This window comes from Ctenopharyngodon idella, chromosome 18 (genome assembly GCF_019924925.1).
Source record: "Ctenopharyngodon idella isolate HZGC_01 chromosome 18, HZGC01, whole genome shotgun sequence".
NCBI classification, from domain to species: Eukaryota; Metazoa; Chordata; class Actinopteri; order Cypriniformes; family Xenocyprididae; genus Ctenopharyngodon; species Ctenopharyngodon idella.
In genome coordinates, this window is record NC_067237.1 from 17,275,311 (window position 1) to 17,301,064 (window position 25,754).

The window sequence follows — 25,754 nt, forward strand, 5'->3', positions numbered from 1 at the left end:
CCCGAGGCTAACAAATGGACTGAAAACCACAGGTACAGACACGCGACAATTATACTGTACACGGAAATTTGTGGAAAACACACCTGAAGGCTCACTCATTTACCTGTGGCCTGAAGGCAAGGAACTGGCACTGAAATATGTGTAAAAACGCACACACATATACATACATAGGAAGCTAACGAGAGCAAACTCTGGACTGAATTCTCACTCTAATTTGGACCTTGTCTGTTTTCAATCGGCCTTTCAATGATTTTTAATTTGTATCACTCACTCTCACACTCTTTCTAAAGAGCTCAATCCCTCCCTCTCTTCTTTCTCGCTCACTTTTTTCCCCACCCTCTGTCACACATGCACACAGATGACAGTTCCCCTATCTCTCAGAGCCAGTGCCTGTATTTTAAATAGGGACTTGTTTGTATTGAATGCAGTTGGCTGTTTGTTGTGATTATGCTCATTTTGACAAGCTTTTTTTGAGTCTATGGTTTTAGTTTTTTCGTTTCTAATGCACTGAATAGGGGTTGCTGAACTTTCATTTATTTATTGTTTTGGTAACTCTTTGCCTTGTGGTTGATGTTCTCTGGTAATATTCAGAGAGAAAGAAAAGAGGGGGAGTGCGTGAGAGTGAGTGAGTGAGTGAGTGAGTGAGAGAGAGAGAGAGAGAGAGAGAGAGAAAACTCTGAGCCGCAACAGCTGGTTTGAAGTTTTGACAGCCGTGACTGAACAGCCACTGTTCGTCCCAGCCTGTAAGAGGTCACTTAGTACCTCTGGCTGGAGGAGAGCGACTGCAAGGTGCCTGATGGGACAAGTAAGGGTTTAATCAGCCCGGAGGGACACCAACAGGACACCGGAGGCACCATGAATCGCAAGGAGTCAAAAAGGTACAGACTTTCTTACTTTCTATTCCATTCTGACTGTGCTTTGACAGACGTCCACACTGTTTAGAAATGATTTGATGTCGGCTCGAGACAAAACGCTGCTTTAGTTCTTCGTGTCACTGAGTTTAATGTGCACTTGTCGGTGCCTCATTTTGCAGCGCACTGCAAAGTGATCAGTGTGGTTGACAAAGCTGTGGTTTCTCCTCATGTTCTTCAGAACTTTGTGTTTAGGTTTCAGTTCTCTGTGAGAGAGACAGGCTCTCAAAACTGTTCAAACTGCACATTCATCATTCAAACGCTCTCTTTTGGGGCTCAGATTATGTTTGCATTTGCAAGATTGTATAGATTCACATGAGTATGCTGTGCAGTAGCAGTGTGTCTGATCTTTAAGAGGGGATTTCGCACTAGGAAGATGAATTGCTTTTGACCTAGTTATTCTCCTGTGACCTGTTGTGGATAGAGGTATGTTCGCTCGTTGTGTTTACAGTACATAAGAGGCATTAGCTGGAATATACTGGTTGTGTGTTGTGAAGACACATTGCAATTGGCAACTCATTTAAAACCTAATCTGTGAGTTAACTAATGCTACATATGGAGTCAGATTCTACAAGTGCTAGTGTACATGCGAATTCTGCCTGCGTATAATTACTGGCATAACTAGATAAATGGCATAAACTAACGTGAGAATGGTAGAATCGATATTTCTGACTAGGAGCTTTTGGGGACGTCTGTTTTGTTATCTCAGAGGTCTTATCTGATTGCCTGGAAATGACATACATAGCAGCGACTACAGTGATGCTATCAGCAAGTCTCATTACAGCAAGTTTTTGCAAGCATGTACTATTTGATATTTAATGGTCAATATTTCAATAAAAAATAAACACTGAATATTAAATATTTCATTTGAAAAGTTTATATACAGTCAAACCAAAATTTATTCAGACACCTTGAACATTTTATTCATTAATACAGTTTATTCAGTATAGTTTAAAAAAATGTTAATAATAATATGACAAGATCTCAAAGTTAAACTGTGTCAGAAAATATTAATCTTAATTATTTCAGATAACACTTAAGCAAAACATGGTCAGGTCAAAGTGTCTGAATAATTTTTGGTTCCAAATTTGAATCAGTTTTACTAGTAGTCCACTGTATGAAGAATTTTTAGGTATAATATGTCACAGTTTACTTTATTTTGCTATCCTCACTTACATAAATGAACTATAGTGTCCTGCACCCACTAGTAAAAATATATCAAAAATATAAAAAAATGTCTGAATAATTTTTGGTTTGACTGTATATGTATAAGCAATTATAACAAAAAAAAAAAATATATATATATATATATAACATCTGAGATCTTAATATTAAATATATAATTTTATATATATATATATATATATATATATATATATCGTTTACAACACATTTAATTTTTATACATATTTTATAAATGCTTGTAATATATATTTGAAAAATATCAGTATTTGTCAAATATACATGTTTTTGGTCACGTCAGAGATCTACAGGTACATGAAGCAGAGATGGAGAGGGTGTAGAGAGAGAGAGTTAGAGAGGGTGGCCTACAAACAAGATCATTAAAGGGCTCTGGCATCAATTAATCAATTAACGAAAGAAAGGGAAGAATTTGCATGTTCCCTGACTGCTTGTGTGTGTGTGTGTGTGTGTGTGTGTGTGTGTGTGTTAGCAAAGAGAGAAAAAAGAAAAAGAGGGAGATGAGGAGAGCAGGAGGCAGGAGGGAGAGGGTTGGGGGTAGCGTAATGGAGCTGGAGATGTAGCCAGGAACTGGGAGTAAAACACTGGCTACTGTGGCAGGGAAGGGGTAGGGGGAGGTTGGGGGGATTTCCAAAGAGAAAGGAGAAGTTGTTTTCTGAATGACATGAATAGAGCAAAGGGTGCAGGAGGAGAGGAAGAGAAAGTGAGCCAGTAGGTGCTATGCATGGCTGAAACACTCATACACTGTATGATTGCAAATGTTTCATTGGATTATGATACTGAATGCCAGGGTGTCATGTGCCGACTCAAACCAAACTCAAAGAAGTTCACTGCGCTAAAAACAGCACACTGCTTCTATAGGGGTCAGTATATTTAATTATAATTATTGATCATTTTTCACATGAATATTTGTTGTAAAACGAAGCAAGACTGAAACATACAGTAGCATTAGATCAACTCGAGTGTCTGTAGACGTTTAAAAGGCTGTTGTGTCGATTCCAATACTGAGGTGTTCAGTTTCATTTCGACTTTAGAAAATAAACATGTGATTGCTCTCCTCACAAATCAACTGTTTCTTGTGTTTCACTGGCATGTCTCATAGGTAGTTTTGATTTATATGCTGTTTAATGTTTGATAATCGCGTTATTTTACGTGTGCGTAAGCAATGCTTCTATCACTTGTTTCTGCTTCTTCTTCACCAGTGTTTTGATCCGGAGATTAGTGTTGCCAGCTTTTCACAACAAAACCCACCCAATAGCTACTCAAAACTAGCCCAAAACTAGCCCTATCGCGTTTCAGGGGGGGTCCCCCGCGTCCCGTGGGGTAAAATCCGCGTTTTTTGGGGGGTTCCCCTGGTAAAATTAGCATTCCAGGGGCTAAATATCACGTTATTGGAGTCGCTACAACCCGCACACATGAAAAATAACCTGCAGCAACATTGTTAAAGCAGCCCAATTCCACGAACTGAGATGCTGTACTCTTTCAGAAGATGTGTAATAGCGCCCCCTACCGTATAACAGTGAAAACATGGATTGCCGGAAATTTCCGTCAATGTATGGAATCCTAATATTATTGTATTATGACCCAAATTTTGATACAACATTCGATCGCCAGATCCCAGCTGATTCCATACTGTATTTGCATAGACTTGTTTACAAATTCATTTACAGTAACCGAGAGCATTTTCCCTAATTTGTTTACTGTATGTGTGTGTGAGTCTGTTTCTATGTGTATGTGTGTATTTCTCAGGTCTGAGAGGTCTGCAGAGTGTATTGTGTATTGTCATCAGCCGTAGAGCAGGTTGATGCAAATAAGCAAGCGAGAGAGGAGAAAATGTGATGGGGAATTTGCATTATGCAGTCATGTCTAATATTTGGCCTGTCAAAAATAGAGTGAACAGAAGAGAAGGAAATATGAGGTGTATTCTACCAGGTAAAAATAGCAGGGCTGTACAAAAATGTCTTCCTGGTCTACAAACCTTAACCAAAGTGAATTTATGCTCTTGGCTGGAGTGTGTTTTTGTGTGGCCCTGATCTCAGTGCTTAGATTGGGTTTGCTTAATGAGATGAGAAAGTGAACGTCAGTGTGTATGTGTGCAGAGAGAATTGAAAACAAGTGTGCTGAACTGGACATTGATTCATGAGGAAGGGAGAGAACATTTGGGAGGGGTTTGGACGTTCTAAGAACTCATCGCTACTTCTCTGCAGTCACGACCAGCTTCCTGTTCGCGTGTGTCACTGTCACAGACCACAGTGATTCTTGCTGATGCTGTCACAGACACAATTCGATGTCCAAGTCTGAGAATGACATCTTTAAACTTTAATTTATGCTTATAACTTATGCAGCAGCTGTGAATTTTACAGACAGGTACACTCATGTACAATGTTGTTGTTTTCTTTGTGTGACTGATAAAAGAGAGCAAAGCAGAGACAGAGATGCTTATCTACACTCTCTAACTGTCTCTCTTCCTGTGACATTGACGGCCTGAATAGTGACATCTACTGTATAGGGTGGCAGATATCAACACAGAACCTTACATATACTGTAAACATCAACATACCTGATCTACCGGTAGGGCTTGCAGAACAGTCGCACATGAACACAGGGGAACCCATTGCTCTCAGGTATAAGGTCAAAGGCTTCAGGGGACATAAAAATGTGTTAGATTAGATCTAAACAGTATTTCATTTAGCACCTGTAGTAAACAAACCTGCAGGTTTCCATCTGAACAATTTAAGCCACTAATGGTTTTTATATTTTATAAATAGCTTGTAATTCGATTTGATATCGATTAATTGGGGCCTATCCAGTGCAAAACTCACTGCAGAGGTGCCAAGGTGGTTGCTAGTCGGGCTGGGTAAAAAATAACGATTTCTCATTTTGAAGAACCGATTCTTAAATCCCAAGAATCGATCTAACGTAAGTCTATGCTGTTTTCAGTCGATGAATGAACTTTAGCCTGCCTAAATTGCAAATAATCTTTGTTCTTTGTTACATCTGATATCAAACAACGTCTCTGCTTTCCAATTCTGTAAATTGTATTACGAAATTCAAACAATAATTACCGTTTTGACGCTCTTTAATGTGATGCGACAGATCATGGCGCCTTCAGTTGAAGCAAAGCGGCAGCGCGCGAAGCGCACGTGCGCTGATCATCTCGTCAGCGATTTATTGCTAGTTACAGCATGGAATAAACATGAATGAACATAACAAGTTATATTGAAAGATACAGTACAACTTACGTCTCATGTAATCGCTCAATCACTGCTTCAACCGAGGAAAGACATCAATAAAACGGCTTGTAAACAATATGTCATGTAATATACATTTACCTCAGAAAAGCCATTCAGTGTCCAAAAATTCGTTAGTCAGCTAGAAAAATGAAGGAGTGAGTGTTAGAGAGGAGTGTTTTGATAAATATATGCACTGTTGTGTATTCATCAATCTTTTCTTCAATATTTATTTTTTTGCCATGTATACTGTACCTGATAGGCCCCAATTAATCGATATTGAATCAATTTGAATCGAATCGAATCATGAAATTTGTGTCAATGCCCAGCCCTAGTTGCTAAGGTGTTGCTATCCAGTCACTAAGGTCTTCTGTGGGTTAGAGTGTACTGGCAGGTTGTTGCGTTTCTAAGTGGTTGATAAGATGTTTATTTGGTTGCTGGGGCATTTCTGTATGGTTGCTATGTTGTTCTGGGTTGTTACTAGGGTGTTTCTAAGTGGTTGCTAATGTGTTCTGGGTGGTTTGTACCGTATTTTTAAGTGATTGTGAAAGGGTAATGTGTGGTTGCTATGTAATTCCTAAGTTATTGCTAAAGTGTTCTGTGTTGTTGATTCAAGTGGTTGTCTGGCTGGTTACAAGACTATGTATAAGTGGTTGCTCAGGTGTTCTGTGTGGTTGCTAGGGCGTTTCTAAGTAGGTGTTGGGGTGTTCTTTGTGGTTGCTAGGTTATTTATATGTGGTTTCTAAGGTGTTCTGCTTAGATTTAAAGTTTTTATTCAGCTAAAAGGTCATGGTTTGCCATATCAATCCTCTATTGGTCACATATCTTCACGTGATACAAATTCACAGGTCAGAGTTCACCTAGATTGAACTTTGGAACTCAGCGAAATGCAAAACTTCTTCGCTTGAGCTAGTGTTTCCTGTATCCCGCATTCGCATGCGTAAGAATGGAAGTCAATGGAACAAAAAGTGTAGCGTGACCCCCCCCTTGAATAGTTGTTGGGGTGTTTCGGCTGGTTGCTAGGTATTTTTAAGTGGTTGCTAAGGAGTTCTGGATGGTTGCTAGGGCATTTGCTTATTGGTCCAAGTCAAAAGAAGATTTTATCATACTTTAATATGACTCAGCTCTCTCTTACAGTGATAGTCTATGACATCTTTTATGATGTACACCATGTGAAAATTTATGTCAGACCTATGAGAAAAGAAAGAGGATTTTAACATAAACAGACAAGTTAGGTGCAGTACCTTTAGTGCTAATACCTACAGGTAGTCTTCGCAAAATACAACATTTCTCATGACCAGATCACAAATAACCTATGACACAGACATTATCAAAGCTCCACCATCACTGCTGTGGTTTTCAATGCAGCATTAAACAACCACAAATGAAGTGCTCAACATCAACAGCACATTTCATAATATTAAACAAAAGATCTAAATGCTGCTCAGCCTGGTAAAGACAAATGGCCGATGTGATTTCGTTACTGAAACTTCTGTGGTTTGATGGGCAGCTAAAACTATGCCTGTTGCTATAGATACTATGTTTTGTTTGTTTGTGAGAGCCAATTTGAATTTTGAATAAATGCTTCTGTCCATGTCCCATTTGTACTGTTGATCACATTGTTTGTACTTTGCGCTTTGTTGGGGCTTGGTTGGGTATTTTAACAGCATCAAGGACTTCAAAACTCAATCTTTTTTTCTTGTCTCCAGCAGCAGGAAATCCCGCCAGGAGGGGGGGAGTGTGATAAAGAGCAGAAGACCAGTACAGAGGAGGATGACTTGCCCTAGTCCTCAGGAGATCAGCCGGGTTCTTCAGAGTCCACCGCCTCAGTCTTTCCGCTGTGCCAGCCTGGACGAACTCATCATCCGCTGCCTCCACTACTTCGGTCAGTGTCCGGCTCACCTGTATCTGTCTATCAATGTCAGCCCCACCTTACATGGCAGCCATTTGCATTCAACAGGTTGCTTGTCCTGTTTTCATGAATAAAACATGACCAAATGATGACTTACGAGTAGCAAGCACTTGTCACAACAGAAATTCATACATCTCCCACTTTTTCTCGGGTTCTCAGCCCTGTCTCTGGCCTCATGTGCCCATCATTCCCAGTCTCCATGTGCCTGCCAGATTATGTAAGTCTGCCGAGTAGTGTGAGGGACAGAGGGACAGCTGCTCTTGTCAGAGAGAGAGGGACAGAGAAAAAGAGAAACAGAGGGAAATCTTTTGGTTTACTAGCATTCAGGGCCTGGGAATATGTTTGTCCCTCTATGCTAATGAGACAAAGCCTGATTGTGTGCCTCAGTTTCGCAGGCCTGCTCTCTCTATCTTTAGATGTCTCTCCCCCACTCTCTCAGTTGTTTTTTCATCTTCCCCCTTTTGCTGTTTTTATTTGTAATGCACTTTGCATTTTTCTTACCCTAAGTATTGAGCTAAGGACGCACTATATATTAGTACCATATCTGTTATTGGCCAATATTTGAGATTTTTTAATTCATCAGTATGGTTGATACTAAATATATCATGTTTATTTCCCTTTTTTTTACATTTAGATTACATTTTCTGTCATTCAATTCTCACTTTAAAGTTGATTATTAAAATTTATTATAACTTAATAACAATGTTAAATGTAATCATCAGTTAACCTCAAAATTAATATTGATTTTCACACTGTACTTTAAAGGAATATTTACCCAAAAAAATGAAAGGTGGCCGTTAAGCGAACTGCAGCCAGCAAATTTCTGCTCGTACTCGCATTCGTGCACATGTAAGCTACAAGAGTACAGAGCACATGACATGCAAGAAAAAAAAGTAAATCATGTGCACAATTTACAATTTCATTCCCTCGATTTGCTAAATCACGCGGACGATTTACTATTTCATTCCCTCGATTTTGCTAAATCATATGCACGATTTACTATTTCGTTCCCTCGATTTGCTAAATCGTGCGGACGATTAACTATTTCGTTCCCTCGATTTGCTAAAACGCGTGGACGATTTACTATTTTGTTCCTTCGATTTGCTAAATCATGCGTGGTTTAGCAAATCGAGTGAATGAATTAGTAAATTGTGCCCACAATTTATAAATCGGGGGAACAAATTAGTAAATCATGCAAACGGTTTAGCCTACTATGTTTTTCCTGCATGTCATGTGCGGGGCTTCGTACAAGAGAACCAATATAAGTAAAAAACAGTTGGAAATACCTACCACAACAAAATGACAGCGGTGAGAAAACAGCAGTTAACAAAGCATCTGATCATAGCGATATGGATATTAATGTTTATTGGTCATCGGTCAATAACATTAAAACAATACTAAACTCATCCTGAACCATTTCTGCCAAGGATGAATGATTCCTGAAAGCATGCGGCATATTGAGAAGAAAACTTTCTAAGATGTGCGATTTTCAGATGGCAGACAATAAAATAGCCTAAGCAAAAAAAAAATAAAAAAACATATTGAAGGTGAAATCCAAGCCATGCATAGAGAGGACAGTATAGACACACTTGGAGTTGGGATCATTTGACTAGAAATCATTTTGACGAGAAATCCCCTTGCAACTGCATAGCAATGCCCTGGAAACCATCTTGTATCTAATTCTAACATGTTTTGTTTTGTAGACTCAGAAGGGAAACTGATCAGAGGGACGCAGTTCGTCCACATGACCCTGATGATGCATAACTGGGTTGTACCATCACACATCTTCGCCCATAAGCTACTTTCTCTATATCCTCCTTCATGCACCACTGCTATTATTTTACCTCGACCTGAACTCTAATTGGAAAAGATTGGTTTATGCAACTGATTCCAGAGCAGCTGAGTCCATCATTCATAGAATAGTCTTGGGTTCAGTCAAAGCAACATGCAGCCTTAATCCCACCGACAAAGAAACAAGAGCTGCCCTGTTTTAGTTTAGCCTCTTTATTGATGGCGGATTATTTTCACTGAGTGTAAGTGTTTGTAGTCTTGTTTTTTTCTGTTCTTCCTCCTTGACTTGTGATAACATATAAGGATTGTCCTGCAGAGAAAAGGGGACAGAGGCGCCCACAAATCTGCCACTTCATCAGGTTGGTGGATCCACAACATTCACACATGCATCTAAAAATCACTGAATGAATGAAGGGATTCATTGGATTCGTTTTTCTACGCTTCTTCTGTCTCTCAGGGAGTGGATTAATCATTTCCGGCTGATGTTTGAGGTGGACCCTCTATTAGAAGAAGCAATGGGAGATCTCTGGGCTCTGGTCAGGGTTGAAGGAACCGATTCACACTATCAGCTCTTCAATACACCTTACATGTGAGTGTTTTTATATTCGAGATTCAAGTACTAGCTTTAGTACTTTGGCATGCTAAAAACGCTTTCTGCCATTGCCAGAGCGTTAAGGCCCGTTCACACCAAGAACGATAATTATAAAGATAACGATAAATATATAGTTATAAAAATCATTCTAAATATAAAAGAATAGCATTGTCCACAGCACAGCTATAACGATATAGAGAAACGATATCGTTTGGATCACTTTCAGTATGATTTTTTCCAGTTGTTGAACAATAAAACACTGACAGCCAATCAGAATCCATTCTCGTTTAAGAGCTTGTGCATTTAAAATGGAAGACGACATTGTGGAGAAGTTAATCGCCGCCACTGTTAACCACTGTTTGACAAGCCAAGCCCCCTTTTCAAGGATACTTTAAAGAAAATGTATATACGGAAAACAATCAGTCATACCCTCGGAATAAATGTTGAGAAGTATTAACAATATATGCCAGGCTAGCAAACAGTGTAACATAAATTTACCACAAGTATCCAGCGCTAGTTTCGACAACATTGTCTTGCTTCCTTTGATGTTGCAGTGAAAAAGACGATGTTTTTATTCCACTATATTGACTTCAACAGCTAAATTCACTGTTAGATTAGATCGATTACACTAGCTATTCACTCGAAACATAGCATGCAGAGGACATCTGCTGCTTAAAGCCATGTAAATGCAACAAGAACAGCAAAAACATGTTGCACACACTTTGAAACCGCAGCGCGAACTTAGAATAAACAGACCGTTATCGTTCGTTGGTGTGGACGCAAATATAGTCATCGTTAAAGTTATCTTTATAATTATCGTTCATGGTGTGAATGGGGCTTTAGTAACCTTACATCTACTTTAAGTGAAAGTTTTAGACTCACTTGTATTTATGCTTTTAGACACTTTAGACACTGCGTAATTCAATTTGTGTTATTTCGTAGTATTGATAACTGTACAATAATGCTGCTTGGATTTAAATAGGCAAATGCTTAAGATCTTTACCATAAATTGATGTACCTCTTGATGGAAATAAATGTTGTGATGTTATTTCCATCAAGAGGTGCATCAATTTTTGGTCAAGATCTTGTATTGACAATGCAAGAGTCGAGAGTCCCAAAGACTTTCAATGAATTTAAGGTATGGCCAGTTCATGTGTGAAAATAATCATCTTCATGCTCCCTCCCAACCATTCTTTCACAATTTGAGCCTGATGAATCTTGGATTTGTCATCCTGGAATTTGGTCATGACGTGTCTTCCTACATGGTTTTTTAAGAAATGAAAATCTACACACTCCTGTTCCCAAACTGTTCCCAAACATATACTGCAATACACTGCAATAATGATCCAATCATAGACTCTTAAGCATTTACCTATTTAAATCCAAACTTTTTTTTTTTGGCTGGGCAGTATATATATACTATTAACAAACTATTAACAAATACTGATGTTAATAAAATGAAAATGGTTTATGGTTTTATGTAACGAGCTTCTGAACAGTATTTTGACTGTCTTTGTTTTTGACGACAGTCTTGGCTTCACCAGTCTGATTTGTGACGATCTATTTGGTTTCTGTCTGTCCATCACTATGTCTGAAACCAGTAATCCTCCAGTGAATGTTTCCCAGACTCCCTCTCCCTCTGTGAAGAAAAGGAAGGTTTCGCTGCTGTTTGACCACATGGAGCCAGATGAGATGGCCGAACACCTCAGCTACTTGGAGTTCAAAAACTTCTGCAACGTCTCAGTAAGTCACCCCGAAGGCAAATGATAGTATCGCATCTGACCAGATGTTGAAAGCTAGTGCAGTCTGAGTTTATGTGATAGTCTAACCTCAGTATAGTGCTGTAGTGACGGCACAGACTCAAGCTGACTAATAAAGCAACCACGATCACACCCGTTGCACTCATACCTGGACGTGTCAATTCATATCAGAGGATCGTTATGTCTTGCCGATCACATTCGTGAGTGCTTGCATCTGGATTCAGCTGTGACTGTTGTTGTGTGTCATGTTAGTTCCTGGACTACCGCAGTTACGTGGTTCATGGCTCAGTGAGGGATAATCCGGCGCTCGAGCGCTCTGTCATGCTCTGCAACGGAGTCTCCCAGTGGGTCCAGCTCATGATCCTCAACAGACACACCCCACAGCAGCGAGCAGAAGTCTTCACCAAGTTCATTCATGTAGCACAGGTAATTACAAACGAACGCACACATTCAGTTGAGCGCAACGGTAGGGTTCCAGAAATACAGGTATCATTCATTTACTCCTGAGAAACTGACTTTTAGCAATGTAATATAAACATTTCAAGACACCTACAATGGGATCAGAGGTTGTTAAATGATGGTATACGATTCTGTAGAAGATATAAGTCCAAGTAATTTCAACTTAGTTTTTAAAAAAGCGAGCGAAATTCTCAATATAGAATATAATCCTGGAGAGGAAGCAATATGAAGTGGCAACAAAGCTCTGATTACTTTGATATATATTTAAATTATTAATATAGATTATATATTGATTAATATTGATTATTATAAATATATATATATATTTTTATATATATATATATATATATAGCTAATAAAATGTCACTATATATATATATATATATTACAAAAGTCACTATATATATACTTACAATAATTTACATATAATTAATAGCTTATGTAATCAGCATATTATTCAATTAGTATATAATTAATAATTGCTGTTTTGATTACATCATTGCCAGTTCATTCATTCATACACAGTCTTGTACTTCTTTTGTATTTTTTCCTGCTTCTAATCAAAGTTTGTACTGTTGTGATTCTTCTCAGAACTGGTTGGTTTGTTTTATGGCCTTGAACTCTTTATTGAAGAATGTTTTGAAAAACTCTTTGGAGAAAATGAATCGGATAAACACTTCTAGTAACCAATGTTGCTAAAAAAAAAAGCACTGAGCAGTCACTTTTGTGTCCTGTTGTGGATCTGAAAATGAAAGAATTGTACATGTTGTAATATGTATGTTTCAGAAGCCTGCCCTAGAACAGTATGTCTGTAACTTTCCATGAAGACACTGACGTAAAATGTACTATAGAGAGGCCTAGCATGACAAAACATGTGGTTTGACTCCGACCCTGCGGCTATTCGTTTTTTTAGGTTGCCTGTGATATCTGTCCGTGAGGTGTCTGACTCATCGTAAAATATTTTACAGCATGACCATCAAGGCACAACATTTTTTTTATTACAAAATTTAAAATTGTGGAAATTCATCATATCGTCACTTATCAAGACAGCTCACTTTGAGGATGCCTGAACATTTCATGTATTGGTTCAGAGGAAACGATTGCATCATATGTGCTTTGTGCACTGCCCTGTATTTAACCACACAAACATAAATGTACAAACGAGACAACCCAAAGAAAACACCTAGAACACACGCAAATGCGTCAAATGATTTGGCAGTGAAGAAATCTGATATAAGTGTGCCATTCAAGAGTAATGTTCCTGTATTGGGAAATGATTTGGGAGAACTGTTGCATAACTCTTGCTTTCAAGTGCTTTTTACAGGAAAGAGGATGTAAGCAACAAAGTGTTGCCATGCGTCTAGAGAATGTAATGGTTTGATTCACTGCTTTTTTTTCTCATCTGTACCCCTGTTTGAGCAGAAGCTGAGATCTCTACAGAATTTCAATACTCTGATGGCGGTGATTGGAGGTCTGTGTCATAGTTCCATCTCTCGTCTTAAAGATACAGCCAGCCTGCTGTCCTCTGATGTCACAAAGGTCAGTCTGACCCCCAGAATTGCTAGCCACATCCTCTTTGCTCACACGCAACTATTTTTACAAGGGCATAACTAATTGCATGATCTTAAGCTATTGATCTTTCAGCTGCTGATCTATATATTGATTCTTTGATTAGTTCGAAAAAGCTGCATCACAATAATTGCTTAGAGGTCTCGGGAGGTGAAAAGTAATATACAATACACTCATATAAATGAAATTATACTAAAGCTACCTTTAGCGTAGTTCACATTCTCCACAACAAAGCGACCAAAAGTCAATCGTTTTCATTGTTTTCAGTGTTTAATGTAAGTTCAGTTATATGCAGTTGTTGCGTCTAGTGGAGCCAAATCCACAGAAATCTAGGTTTCCCCCCAATTCATTGCAGAAGTGATTGGGGTTTTTTTGTGGGCCCATCTTACTCAAGTATTCAGGCGCCTTACGTAAATGTTTTAGTTGTTGTCCTATTTTAGAAGGACAATTGAAATAACAATCCTGCTGTTTTGCCCTTGTGCAAGGTACAGTACAGCGCAGGTTGCTTCAGGTTGAACTGTTTCTGCGTGCAGGATACTAAAAATCCCTTTATAAAAATAAAATAAAAAGTGAATGGAATTTGGCAGAGAAATTGGAAAGCGGAGTCTGACGAAATTGAAATATGAAAACAGGTAAACTGTACTAAATTAAATAAATAATAAATACTAAATAACAAAAAACACAAAATGGTAACATTTTTGATTTGTTAACATTAGTTAATGCCTTAGGTATAATAAACTAACAATGAACAATTATTTATAATGTCAATTTATGTGAAATATACTATTGTTCATTGTTAATTCTGGTTTCAAAAGTTAAAAAAAAAGAAGTGAATACCTTTATTCAGCAAAAAATTTAACACAAAAGTAACATAATGCATTACTTTTCACTAAGTTATGCAATTAGTTACTTTTTTAGGGAGTAATGCAATGTTGTAACACATTACTTTTAAAAGTAACTTTCCCCAAGTTACTTTTTTCCCCCTTTTGAATGCTAGTGCACATTATGCTAATATTAATTTATACATCTTGAAATGTTGGAAAATGTATTAGTATATGTTGAAATTAACATTAACCAAGATTAATAAATCTTATAAAAGTATTATTCAGTGTTATTTTATGTTAGATATTACATCAAAGGTGCAGTAAGCGATTTCTGAGAAACGCTGTTGAACGTGGATCAGACTGAGCAGCACAACACACTTGTAGCCAATCAGCAACAGGGGGCATGTCCATTCATCATGGGGGAGGAGAGAGAGTGAGCCAATCAGCAGTAGGGGGTGTGTCCACTCATGATGGGGGAGGAGAGTGAGCCAATCAGCAGTAGGGGGCATGTCCACTCATGATGGGGGAGGAGAGAGTGTGAGCCAATCAGCAGTAGGGGGCGTGTCCACTCATGATGGGGGAGGAGAGAGAGTGAACCAATCAGCAGTAGGGGGTGTGTCCACTCATGATAGGGAAGGAGAGAGAGTGAGCAAGAGGGAGATTTGAAGAAAGAGAGATGGCTGAGAGACATTACAAAAGAGAAAAGATCAGAGGAATATCACTGGAAAAAAGAAGGTGATCAGGCATGAGGTTTAGGACCCGCATTAATATTAGAAAAGTTTTCCAGCACTGGAAAGACCTAAACGGGAAGGCCTGAAAACGGACGCCAAGGTTGCGTTGATTCTATTCCATATGTGAGCAACGTTGGCTTTGCTATGTTTCACAGAACCAAGATATGCTGTTGTTGAAATGTTAGCTGTAGTAACAGGACAGTTTTGAGTGTCATTAAAACTCTTGCATTGCATGTTCATGCATTTTGGGGGCGGAGCAATGAAAGGAGGGGTGTGTTTGTTTGGGTTGATTTCAAATATCAACAGTGTTTCTCAGAAATCGCTTACTGCACCTTTAAATAATGTTAAAAAAAGAAATCCCTATTGTAAAGTGATACCAATAAAATAATAAAATGAGATCTAACTTCTGTTATTATTAATATGTTATCTTCCCTCTTTCCCACAGACTCTCAGTGAACTCACAGAGCTGCTGTCGTCCTACAGCAACTATTCAAACTACAGGCGGGTGTACAGCGAATGCACTGGATTCAAGGTGCCCATCTTGGGTGTTCATCTCAAAGATCTCATCTCCCTCAACGAGGCGTTGCCAGACTACCTTGAGGATGATAAGATCAACCTGGGGAAACTGCAGCATTTATACAGCAACATTAGCGACTTGTTGGCCATCCATGAATGCACCCCGCCGTTTGAAGCCAACAAAGACCTGCTGCACCTGCTAACGGTGAGACAGAGGGAAAATGGTGGTTTGAGAGTGATTTGTTAACAACAAATCCGTTTTTACTGGAAAGCCTCTCTTCTCGGAAGTGTTTGTAGTGCCTCATGCTGTGGCTTGTGAATACATGACCAGTACATGGAATTTCAAATTGGAATAATTGTACCTATTTAGAAGCATATAAATATGTCTTTATGTAATTTCTATAGAGAGCCTGCATCTATTTATATGCCTAAAGAGTATTTTTAAAATCTCACCGGGCAGCCCTCATCTTTGTGGTTATGCTCGGCTGTTTGTGTGTGATACTGAGAGATGTGGATTGCAAACAGTTGGCGTCCTCTCATGTGTAACAGTTCTGCCCCACCTTGCCCACAGCTCTCGCTAGACTTGTGTTACACAGAGGATGAGATATATGAGCTCTCCTATGCCAAGGAACCCAAGAACCCCAAAATTCAGGTGAGGCCCTCAAAATAAACATTGTTATCTGTCTATAGCGCATGCTTAGGGTTCAGGATTCAATCAAACCTCTGACACTAGATATTAGTGTCGATGGTTCAACATGGTGACCTGTGCTGGCAAAATGAGTCGCAATGAGCAAATTTTCAAAAATAAGTTATTGTTATTCTCACATTCTCTATTAAAAAAAAACCTTCAAAATGATGTATGATTTGTTGGAATCCAACAAAAAAATGAAAAAAGAAAAAAAATCGAGTTCATCTAGCAACCATACCTTAAAATCCCTGGTAATAACACCAAATTTGGCACAAAACAAGTCAAAACCCATATTTATATTTTTTTCCATGATTCAACAATTGTTTGATCAGACAGCCTATATAGACCTACTGTACCACACGGATCTAATATAAAGTTACACATCAGATGTTCTTCCTCAACAGTTAACCAAACGTTCACCTAAGACATAACAAAATAATGTTTTGCGTGAATACTCGCCAAGTGTATGTGTATATGTGCGCACGCTTCGGATCTGTCAGTCAGTGTGAGTAAGATCGTTTTGTTTACATCAGCATGAGTTTGAAAATCACATTTCATTGGTTCAGACTCATGCCATCGAAAATTCGCTATGAATATTCACGAAGTTTGAATGCTGTGCTTTACAACGATACCAAACTTGTGCTGAGGGAAGCGCCAGTCGTTGAGAAGCGAGCAGAGAAAAACTGCATTTTTCATGGTCGAAGGAAAGGTACTCCTCTCAGAAAACATACAAATAAAGATACTTCGGAGCATTGGGATCGCTAGACGATGGCTTAATTAATTCATTTTTGTGAAAACCTCAATTTCGATCAAAAATTGAAATTTTTCACTTGTTTTGTCTGTAGCTCGAAATTAACCTGTACGCATTCCTACTCATTTTGCCAGCACAGGTCACATATTTATTTATATATTTCTTAAATATTTATGCAAATATATTAATTTATAGATACAATGATTTGAATATAAATCTATTTAAGCATTTTTTTTATTTCTGTATTAAAATTATATATATATATATATATATATATATATAAAAGCAAAAATGTCAAGGTGATACAACTGTTTTGATATGATAATGAAAAAAAATAATTCTTGAAAAGAAAAAAATAAATAGTTTGGCATTATTATTTCTTAGAAAGAAGTTATTTTAGCAAAACTGCTTCACTGCTTATTAATATTTGAAAAACTTTTGTCCACCAGTGCAAAGTCATGTGGTTCCAGAAAAAAAATAATAAAAAAAACATGAAATGATATCACTCTATCATACTCTCATGACTATGTGTCATAAGCCAGCAAGGCTCTTAAAATGCCAGACAACTGGATATTTTTATGAAGCTGAGAAGCTGAGCTGGTGTGACTCTCCAATATGGAGAAAAAAGTGTATATATTTATATATATTTATTTATTTATTTATGTAACATTGAGTCAAGGAAGATGAAGTTGAGGCGTAACAGCTTTTCAAACAAAAACAATAACCGACCATGAACTGAAGAAACCAAGGAGTATAAATACACAGAATAATCATGAATCAAACTAGAAACAGGTGGACAACAAAATCAATCACTATAGGGAACTGAGCAAACAGGAACTATAGAATGAAAATCAAAATAAGAGTCCTTGAACAGAAATAGTCATGACAATGTCTATCTATCTATCTATCTATCTATCTATCATCCATCCATCCATCCATCTATTTTGAAGAAAATAAAATGGAAAAAAAAAAAAACATTTATTTGCAATTTATGCATTAAAATATTCACAGGTAATTGTACTCCTATTGACACCAATTACAAATCTCTAGTTTGCAATCAAATTTTAATTGCAAGAGCTCAAAAAGGTCACAAATGGCATCACAAGCTTTAAGAAAGCCACTACAAATTAATTCATTTTGGCTCACAATAATCATAAACATTCTGTGAGCGAAAAATGACATATATGGACTATCATATCATAGAATTGGAGGTGTGCTCTTTTGACATGGGCCAGTAAGAAACCAGCAATAACACCCTAGCAACCACAAAGAAACACCCTTAAAACCTCTCAAAACATCTTAGCAACCACAAAACAACACCCTGGTAACCTCCAGTGGCACCTTGGCATTATTGGGAGCAAGTAGCACTCAAGATATTTACTTCAGAAAGTATGAAAATGTAGTTGTCTCTAACATCTAAAAGACATGCTGCATAAACATACTTTGACATGTATTACATATTAGGAATATTCAACAGGCTGATATCCACAAATTCATCCAGTGTTTTCATATTGTCTGACCTTGTATGTGACCTGTTTATAGACAGGGAGTATCCCGTTCTGTTGTGTGGGTACAGGGCTCAGCGCACTCCTCTTTGTGCAAGCACACTTCAAAGAAAACCACAAAAAAGACACATTGCTGAAAGACGCGCGATCGTTATCTTCGTTGCTTTCAGTGTGGGTGTTGTTACGTACAAGCTTTTTTGATTATTTCCTATAAAGCCTCTGCCTGTGACAGCATTCGCGTTTTACAAATAAACCGGCTTCATTGGTATAGTGTTGCTGATCATTGCTGATCTTATGCGAGCTGGGGTTAAGTGTCAAAACAAAACTGTCAGGTCTCTAACTGCACTTTTTCTGTAGCCCGTAGCTCCAGTGAAGCCCCCCGTGGTAGCAGAGTGGGGATCGGGACTGACTCCACGCCTGGATCCCGCCACCATCTCCAAACATGTTAAACAGATGGTGGATGTAAGTGAGAAACGTGCTTATTCCCACTCTTTGGGCCAGTTCCTTACTGTGACAGTGCGACTGCCGGTTCCTGGCTCGCCACTCTCACTTCCTTAATAGCGTGCAAGACCAAATGTCACAAGCTGATTTCAGATGTCAGTCTCTCACATTCAAGATAACAATGATTGTGTTGCCCCCTGCAGTCTATCATGAAGAACTATGATTTGAACATGGACGGCTACATTTCTTTGGAGGACTTTGAGAAGATCGCTGCAAATTTCCCCTTCTCCTTCTGCACGCACGAGAGCGATCGGTAAGACGAGGCCTTTTATACTCTGATAGACGCAACTCCCGAGAACATACAAGGTCGTGTTTATAACAGAAATGAAACTGACACATTTCTTCGTTCAAAAGTTTGGGGTTTGTAAGATTGTTTTAATGTTTTAGAAAGAAGTCTCTTAAGCTCACCACGGCTACATTTATTTTATCAAAAATACAGTAAACATATCTGTTTACTATTTTAATATATTGTAAAATGCAGAATTTTCAGCATCATTACTCCAGTCTTCAGTGTCACATGATCCTTCAGAAATCATTCTAATATATTATGACTTATTTGAAATAGAAATATGTTGTGTAACATTACAAATGCCTTTGTCACTTTTGATCAATTAGTCTTCGCTTAATTTATATATACGTGAAAAACAACGTACTGAACCTAAACTAGGCATTGCCCAGTTTTAAAGGAATAGTTCACCCAAAAATGTAAACTATCCCATAATTTACTCACCCTAAAGCCATCCTAGGTGTATATGACTTTCTTCTTTCAGCAGAACACAATCTGAGATATATTAAAGGCACAATATGTAAAAAAAGTTTTAGATTAAAACATCCAAAAACCACTAGAACAATGTTATATATTTTGTTGACTTTTGTACTTACATTATCCCAAATGTTTCCAAGAATGTTTAAATCCAGACAAATAAGCAATTTTAACCAGGACTCTGGACGTGTCCGCGCGTCACCTATCAGTGACATCATACCCTCGATTTCCAGTTTTATTTTGTAGAAAACATGGAAACACCAAAGACGCTTTAATATATTATGTGTTTTATAAGACAGGTGAGCAACTGTTTGGATACATTCATCGACAGAAAACTAATCATGTTATATAGCTCAACACAAGTCTTATTGTTTAAAGCTTGTTTTCTTGATTTACCACGAGTACAATGTCTAAAATCGATCTAGCTTACTGCATTGTGCAACAAGTGTCTCATAGCAGCCGCCGAGCGAACGCAGAGTAGCACTATAACAACTTTTAACACACAAATGTATCTAATCTGATAAAACAGTGCTGCGTTACCACATATACACTAAACCGGAAGAAGCAGAAGTGCTTGTCTGCGGCATAATGAAAGCTCTGCTGCTCTCGAGACATGCGTCGCGCTTGTCGCTCATTAGCAATCGCTTCAGCAGCTTCATTCCGCTCCAACAGCTTTCAGCCCCACCCTGCTTCACACTAGAGTAATGTTAATAAATCTTTAATACATTAGCTCATCCATGAATATGATTTCCGCCCGAGTCCCGTCGGATTCTTTTCCGTCGACTGTAGACGTGAAGACAACACCTCACATGATTCCACAAAATCAAGGCGTCATCAAGCTACGCCTTTGTTTTGAGTAAGCAACCTCTAGTGCCGAAAATTACATATTGTGCCTTTAAACGAAATGTTTAAAAGTGAGATTACACTTTACTAGAGTCGATGCAAACAGTTAATTAAATTAATCAAATCAGGCCTCATCCTGCTTTGTCCTTCATTTTTCAGAGAAGGTGAGATCAGTAGAGAGGAAATCACTTCATATTTCATGCGTGGGATGTCAGTGTGTGCTAAGCTTGGCTTCAATCTCCACAACCTTCACAACTTCCACGAGACCACGTACAAAAGGCCCACATTCTGTGACTCCTGCGGAGGATTTGTGAGTGTTTAAACTGAGGGCATTTGTGGCATTCTGACTTGTCTTTGTACTCATCTAACTTTTTTTTCCCTCTATGGTCCAATAGTTATGGGGAGTCATAAAGCAAGGCTACCATTGCAAAGGTTAGAACACACTAATCAGCCAGTTTCCTATATATTGGCACAGCAGCACAATTTTAACCCTGCTGCCCTCCTCTCTCTTTCAGACTGTGGAGTAAACTGCCATAAGCACTGTAAGGATGTGGTGGGAACGGAGTGTATGAAGAGGTTCCAGCTGACCAGTAGCTCATGTCCCTGCACCCCAGGCCCCATATCAGGCCTCCACAATAAGGGCAACAGCTGGAGTGAGTTTTCTTATACAAATCATGATACCGTATACAGTAAGGCAGCTGGTCAATATCGCAAAATAACCCCCAACAGGCTGATCATAGCAGAGAGGGACTGTCCTGAAGAGGTTTATTTTGCAATATTGACCTTTTGATTGTACACTATGCCATTATTGAATGCTTATTTATCACATAAATCATAAATATGAAATATTGATTTGAGAATTATTTTATGCAACAAGACAGAGACCATGGTGTGATCAAAAAACTAGCACAGCTAAGAGGAAGGAAAACCAACACACTCTCATTGCAGTTTGTAACCATTTTACGAATTGGTGGCAATTTTGTATGATCTGTTTACGCCACACTCAGGTTTAAGGGTGGACCTTCATGCTTACTTCATTGTAAAAAAACGAATCTCATCATGCGAAATCACAACCTCGTAAAATAGTTAGGCTTTCTCATTAGATCTAGTTGGGAAATCAGTTGCCAGGAACATTTATATGTTAATTAAATGTTTTATATTATTTGTTAATGTTTTAGCAGTCATTATTAAAAAAGATATTTGACTGCATTGACCAATCAGAATCAAGTATTCCAGAGCACCTTGTATTAAGATAACTAACATTAAAAAACCCTTTGAAATAGCTTGATGAACCCAGGCTGAATGTGAAATAGCATACTTCCCTTACTATTTCATAATAGTAATGATAATAAAGATGTATTTCCGATTTAAACAGGAAGTTTGGGTGCGACATATATCAAAGAGCTAGTCACTTTTATTTTTAAAGTCAGAGTGAAAGGGAAATTCAATCTGTTTTCTAAATGCATCATATTGATCCTAATGTGAGTGATTTATCCATGCATACGTTTTATTTTTAAATGTCTTTTATCTTTTGGTGAAATGACAGACTTCTGTCTGGTGTTACATGTCGGACTCCTCCAATCATTTAGTCTGCTTAAACCTCGCACCTTGACCTCAAGCTCGCATTCAGATCTGCCGTCCATCCAATGAACAACCGATAGAAAGAACCAAGTCCCGCCCTACTTCTCTTCTCTGTTTCACTTAGATGTACGTCACAATACTTAGGTCACTTTTCAGTCTTCACACTGTTCAAACCAACTTTCAGTTAGGTGTTAATTTCACATTCAAAATGCACTAAAGCTACTCAACCATCATCATTCTTCCAAAACACTAGCAAAGATTGTCACACCCATCAATGCAACTGCTGTTGTGCTCACTGCGTGAAGAGTTTCAAAAACTGACCTAAGTATCGAGAAATGTGTAAAAAAAAACAACTTATGGCATAGACTTGAACTGTAATTTGCTGCTTGCTGTCATTTGTAAATTTATTGGGGGTGTTATAATTCTAGAAACTGTTTGATTAGGCATTTGTGTAGTGCAGGATGAGTCATCAATATATTCTTGATCCATTTTCCTGGAAGAGCAAGACTGTAAAATTGAAATGTGTATATCTGCTAAAAGTGAATCCATGTCAACGTCTAAGAGTACACTAGCATACAGATGGCAATACACATGGATTAAGAGCCACAGAAGTCCTTTAAAGGTGCTATGTGTAATTTTTTGACTGTACTAAAGCATAAAAATACCTTATGTTTGCAGGTATTTAGGAAACATGCTAAGTTTACATACTCGTCTCTCTAAAAAACAATGCTACAGTCAAATATGCATGTTTTTGATTTGGTCTGTGTGATCCCACCCACTGCTAATTTACCCAACAGTATGTCGACACCCCGGGTTGCCAGTTGCTGGAAAACACAGCGTATTGCACCCATGGAAGCCAGCAAACAAACTGGGTCAGAGATTGCAGATTCTGCCTGACCTAAAAATCCCGGAAAAAGTCAGTTGGTGCCTCAATGACTACTTCTCTCAGAGAAGCTGTCAATCATGACGTCACACCCCCGTTTTTATAGCATCAAATAACTAACTAAAACCAAACTTATTTATATAAAAAAAAAAAGAACACTTGAACTTACAACAGTGTGATAAAACTACATGAAATGACAGAAACCATCTTTGGAAAAAATTATTTGAAGTGTAATTTAATTGTTCAGTTTGTCTCACGTCCCATTAAATTACATGGAGAGGGCGGGGTTTATGACCTATACTGGGACCAACCACCTGGGGGCAATCAAGACACTTTGGCTTCACTTTTCAGGACTTGTGCGGCACGCTTGCCTCAATCTGGCAACCTGCGTGAGCGTTGAGTCTGAGGAGGAGGGGGCAGGGGAAAAACAGCTCTCTACAATATTTTGAATTTGGACTGCAGTACCCTATTTCAACCACTAGCTGTCAATATTACACACTGCACCTTTAAATTGGCATAAAACAGAAGTTGTGATAGTCTTTTGTTCCCTACTGTGACGTGAAACGCTTTTCAAAGACAAAATGTACGGCGGGACATTTGGGAATTGATTGGATGGTTGTGGTTTGCTATTGCTGTGATCTCATGTGAGTGACAGGTTGTCCCGCCCTCACGGCAGAAAATACATCATCAGAGAAGAGATGTTACAAGAGGGAGGGAGGGAAGTTATTTTGCATGGATAAATCACTCATAATAGACTGCAATTTTCGATAAAATTTTTTAAAACGGTCAGTTTTGATTTCATAAGACGCGTGTCTACCGCAGGATCTTTCCCCAGGAACTAGGGTAAAAATCCCCCCCCCTCAGAAAGTCCCTGCTCAAGAGGTAGAACTTCTTCAAAGTTCATGAACTTTCAGGGGTGGGACTTGGGCACTGAACATGCTGTGATTGGTTGAGTTCACGCTGCATTTTATGTCAACCACCATTTTTAAAAGTCTGTTGTGGTGAGTGCAGTAAGAGTGGTTTGCTATTCGGATCAACAAAAAAATACGACCGATAGACCGACGACGAGGTTCAGGCTTTATTAAGCTTGTATGCGGAGGACGAAATCCAGCGGGAACTGGAAAGTCGCGCGCAGTCATACCAGACTAATTTGCCTAATCTCCACGGTACTTTAGACCGCGATGGAAACGCAGAAAGCAACAGGTCTGGGGGGAAAAACGTTCCTGGGACAAAATGTTCCGGGTAATTTCGGTGGAAATGCGGCTATGGTGACTTTAAGCTGCCAGATGATTTAATGGCTCTGTTTTCTGGCCTTTCAATCAGGTTCTGAAGAGGAAGCATTTGTCTTTCCTAATGGAAACAGATCTGAAAACTCCAAGGGCCAAACTTCATCAGACAGCGACGCAGAAGCGGCCACACTATCCGACAGGTCCACTCAGACAGACCCAGGAGTTTGGACGCCGGTGGCCAAACGGAAAGATCGTCCTCATTCCCAGAAACAACGCCCCCCCCTTGAAAAGGTATTACCATGAAGCACACATTTCTCACTGCGAGCATAGTGGATGTTTTCAAAATAGATTGCATAGAAAGCTAAGTTGGTGAGCGAGACTGGGTAGCATACACATCTTGAGACTAACGTTACCTGCCTTATCATCCCAGAGTGCCACTCTACCAGCAAGGGTGCGAGGTTCATCTGCCCCTAGTACTCTCCTACAGGAGAAAATGGATGAACTGAAGCTGAACAAAGATAAACGAAAGGAACCAGACTGAAGTAGTCTGTGCAAATGGCCGTGTGTTTGTGTGTGGTGGAACTGTTAAATACACTGGACAGAACAGACTGAAGAACGTGTCCTCATCTTTCTCGCCAACTGTCTTGTTCTATTGTCTTCAACAGATTGTTCTTGACGTTCATTAAATGTGATGAAATTCAACCCGGAAGGGATTTTATTTAAGGAATTACAGATGGTCCGCTTCCTCAGGGCTCTTTGAAACCCTGCCGGTGGATCTGTACTGTAAGAACTCTCTATGCACCAGCGTCAACTGCCAGCGAGGACCAGATCAATGGACCTCGCATCGCCACAAGTACTCAAAAGTGGACAGCTACATCATCAACCTCACTACCACTCGTCTTCGTACGAGACCGACGGACTTTCTTGCCTTTCGTCACAAAGAGCGAGGTGCTTTCTGCAAGAATTGTTCGATTGAGTACAAAAATGTATTGCCTTAATATTCACACTGATGGAAAATGTATACTGTGACCAACTGTATTGAACTTGAACAGGAAGAATGTACCTCCTCTGCTAAGGGACGTGATTTCGGTGCTGATACAACACCCAGAATGCATCACTGTGCCTTATGTAATGAACAATTCATTGAATAGGAGACAAAGGGTATTATATCACTGTTTATTTCAGACAATAGTCCTGTCTCGGTTCAAAATGATCACAATCTGCTTCATTAGTGCTTGCGTCCATCCGGCGTATTAAAGCTTGAGCATTAATGGAAAAAGAGCGGGAGAGTTACATCAAGGGTCAATTCAAACGAACACTGTGGACCTATTTTGATTGTTTTTCTAACATGTTTTCTGTTAGATCATCTCCAACTTGAATGTCTGTTTTACTAAATCTTGAATTTAGGCTATAGATTTTTATTTATTGAGGAATGAAAAATCTTAAGTATTTTCCATAATAAAGCACTGCCTGATGTGATTAAAATAAAAATGAGAAAAATGATCGAGATGTTTT

The 25,754-nt window shown here is 38.7% G+C and overlaps 1 protein-coding gene across 6 annotated transcripts; it reads left to right on the forward strand.

Annotated features, from left to right (window-relative positions):
- The first annotated feature begins 617 nt into the window (after positions 1-617).
- On the forward strand, positions 618-25,742 carry rasgrp4 (RAS guanyl releasing protein 4). 6 transcript variants are annotated; one of them, XM_051869474.1, is made up of 17 exons: positions 618-878; positions 7,051-7,226; positions 8,957-9,062; positions 9,341-9,403; positions 9,502-9,633; positions 11,166-11,379; positions 11,649-11,822; positions 13,278-13,394; positions 15,425-15,700; positions 16,067-16,147; positions 18,797-18,901; positions 19,084-19,193; positions 20,706-20,856; positions 20,942-20,978; positions 21,062-21,199; positions 24,334-24,530; positions 24,670-25,742. In XM_051869474.1, the coding sequence occupies exons 1-17, from the start codon at positions 856-858 to the stop codon at positions 24,778-24,780; spliced, it is 2,211 nt and encodes a 736-aa protein (XP_051725434.1). In that variant the 5' UTR covers positions 618-855; the 3' UTR covers positions 24,781-25,742. The 6 variants fall into 6 exon arrangements, with proteins under 6 accessions (XP_051725434.1, XP_051725439.1, XP_051725436.1 ...); XM_051869479.1 differs by having other exon boundaries at positions 24,905-25,742; XM_051869476.1 differs by having other exon boundaries at positions 619-878; positions 11,238-11,379.
- Positions 25,743-25,754: the final 12 nt, after the last annotated feature.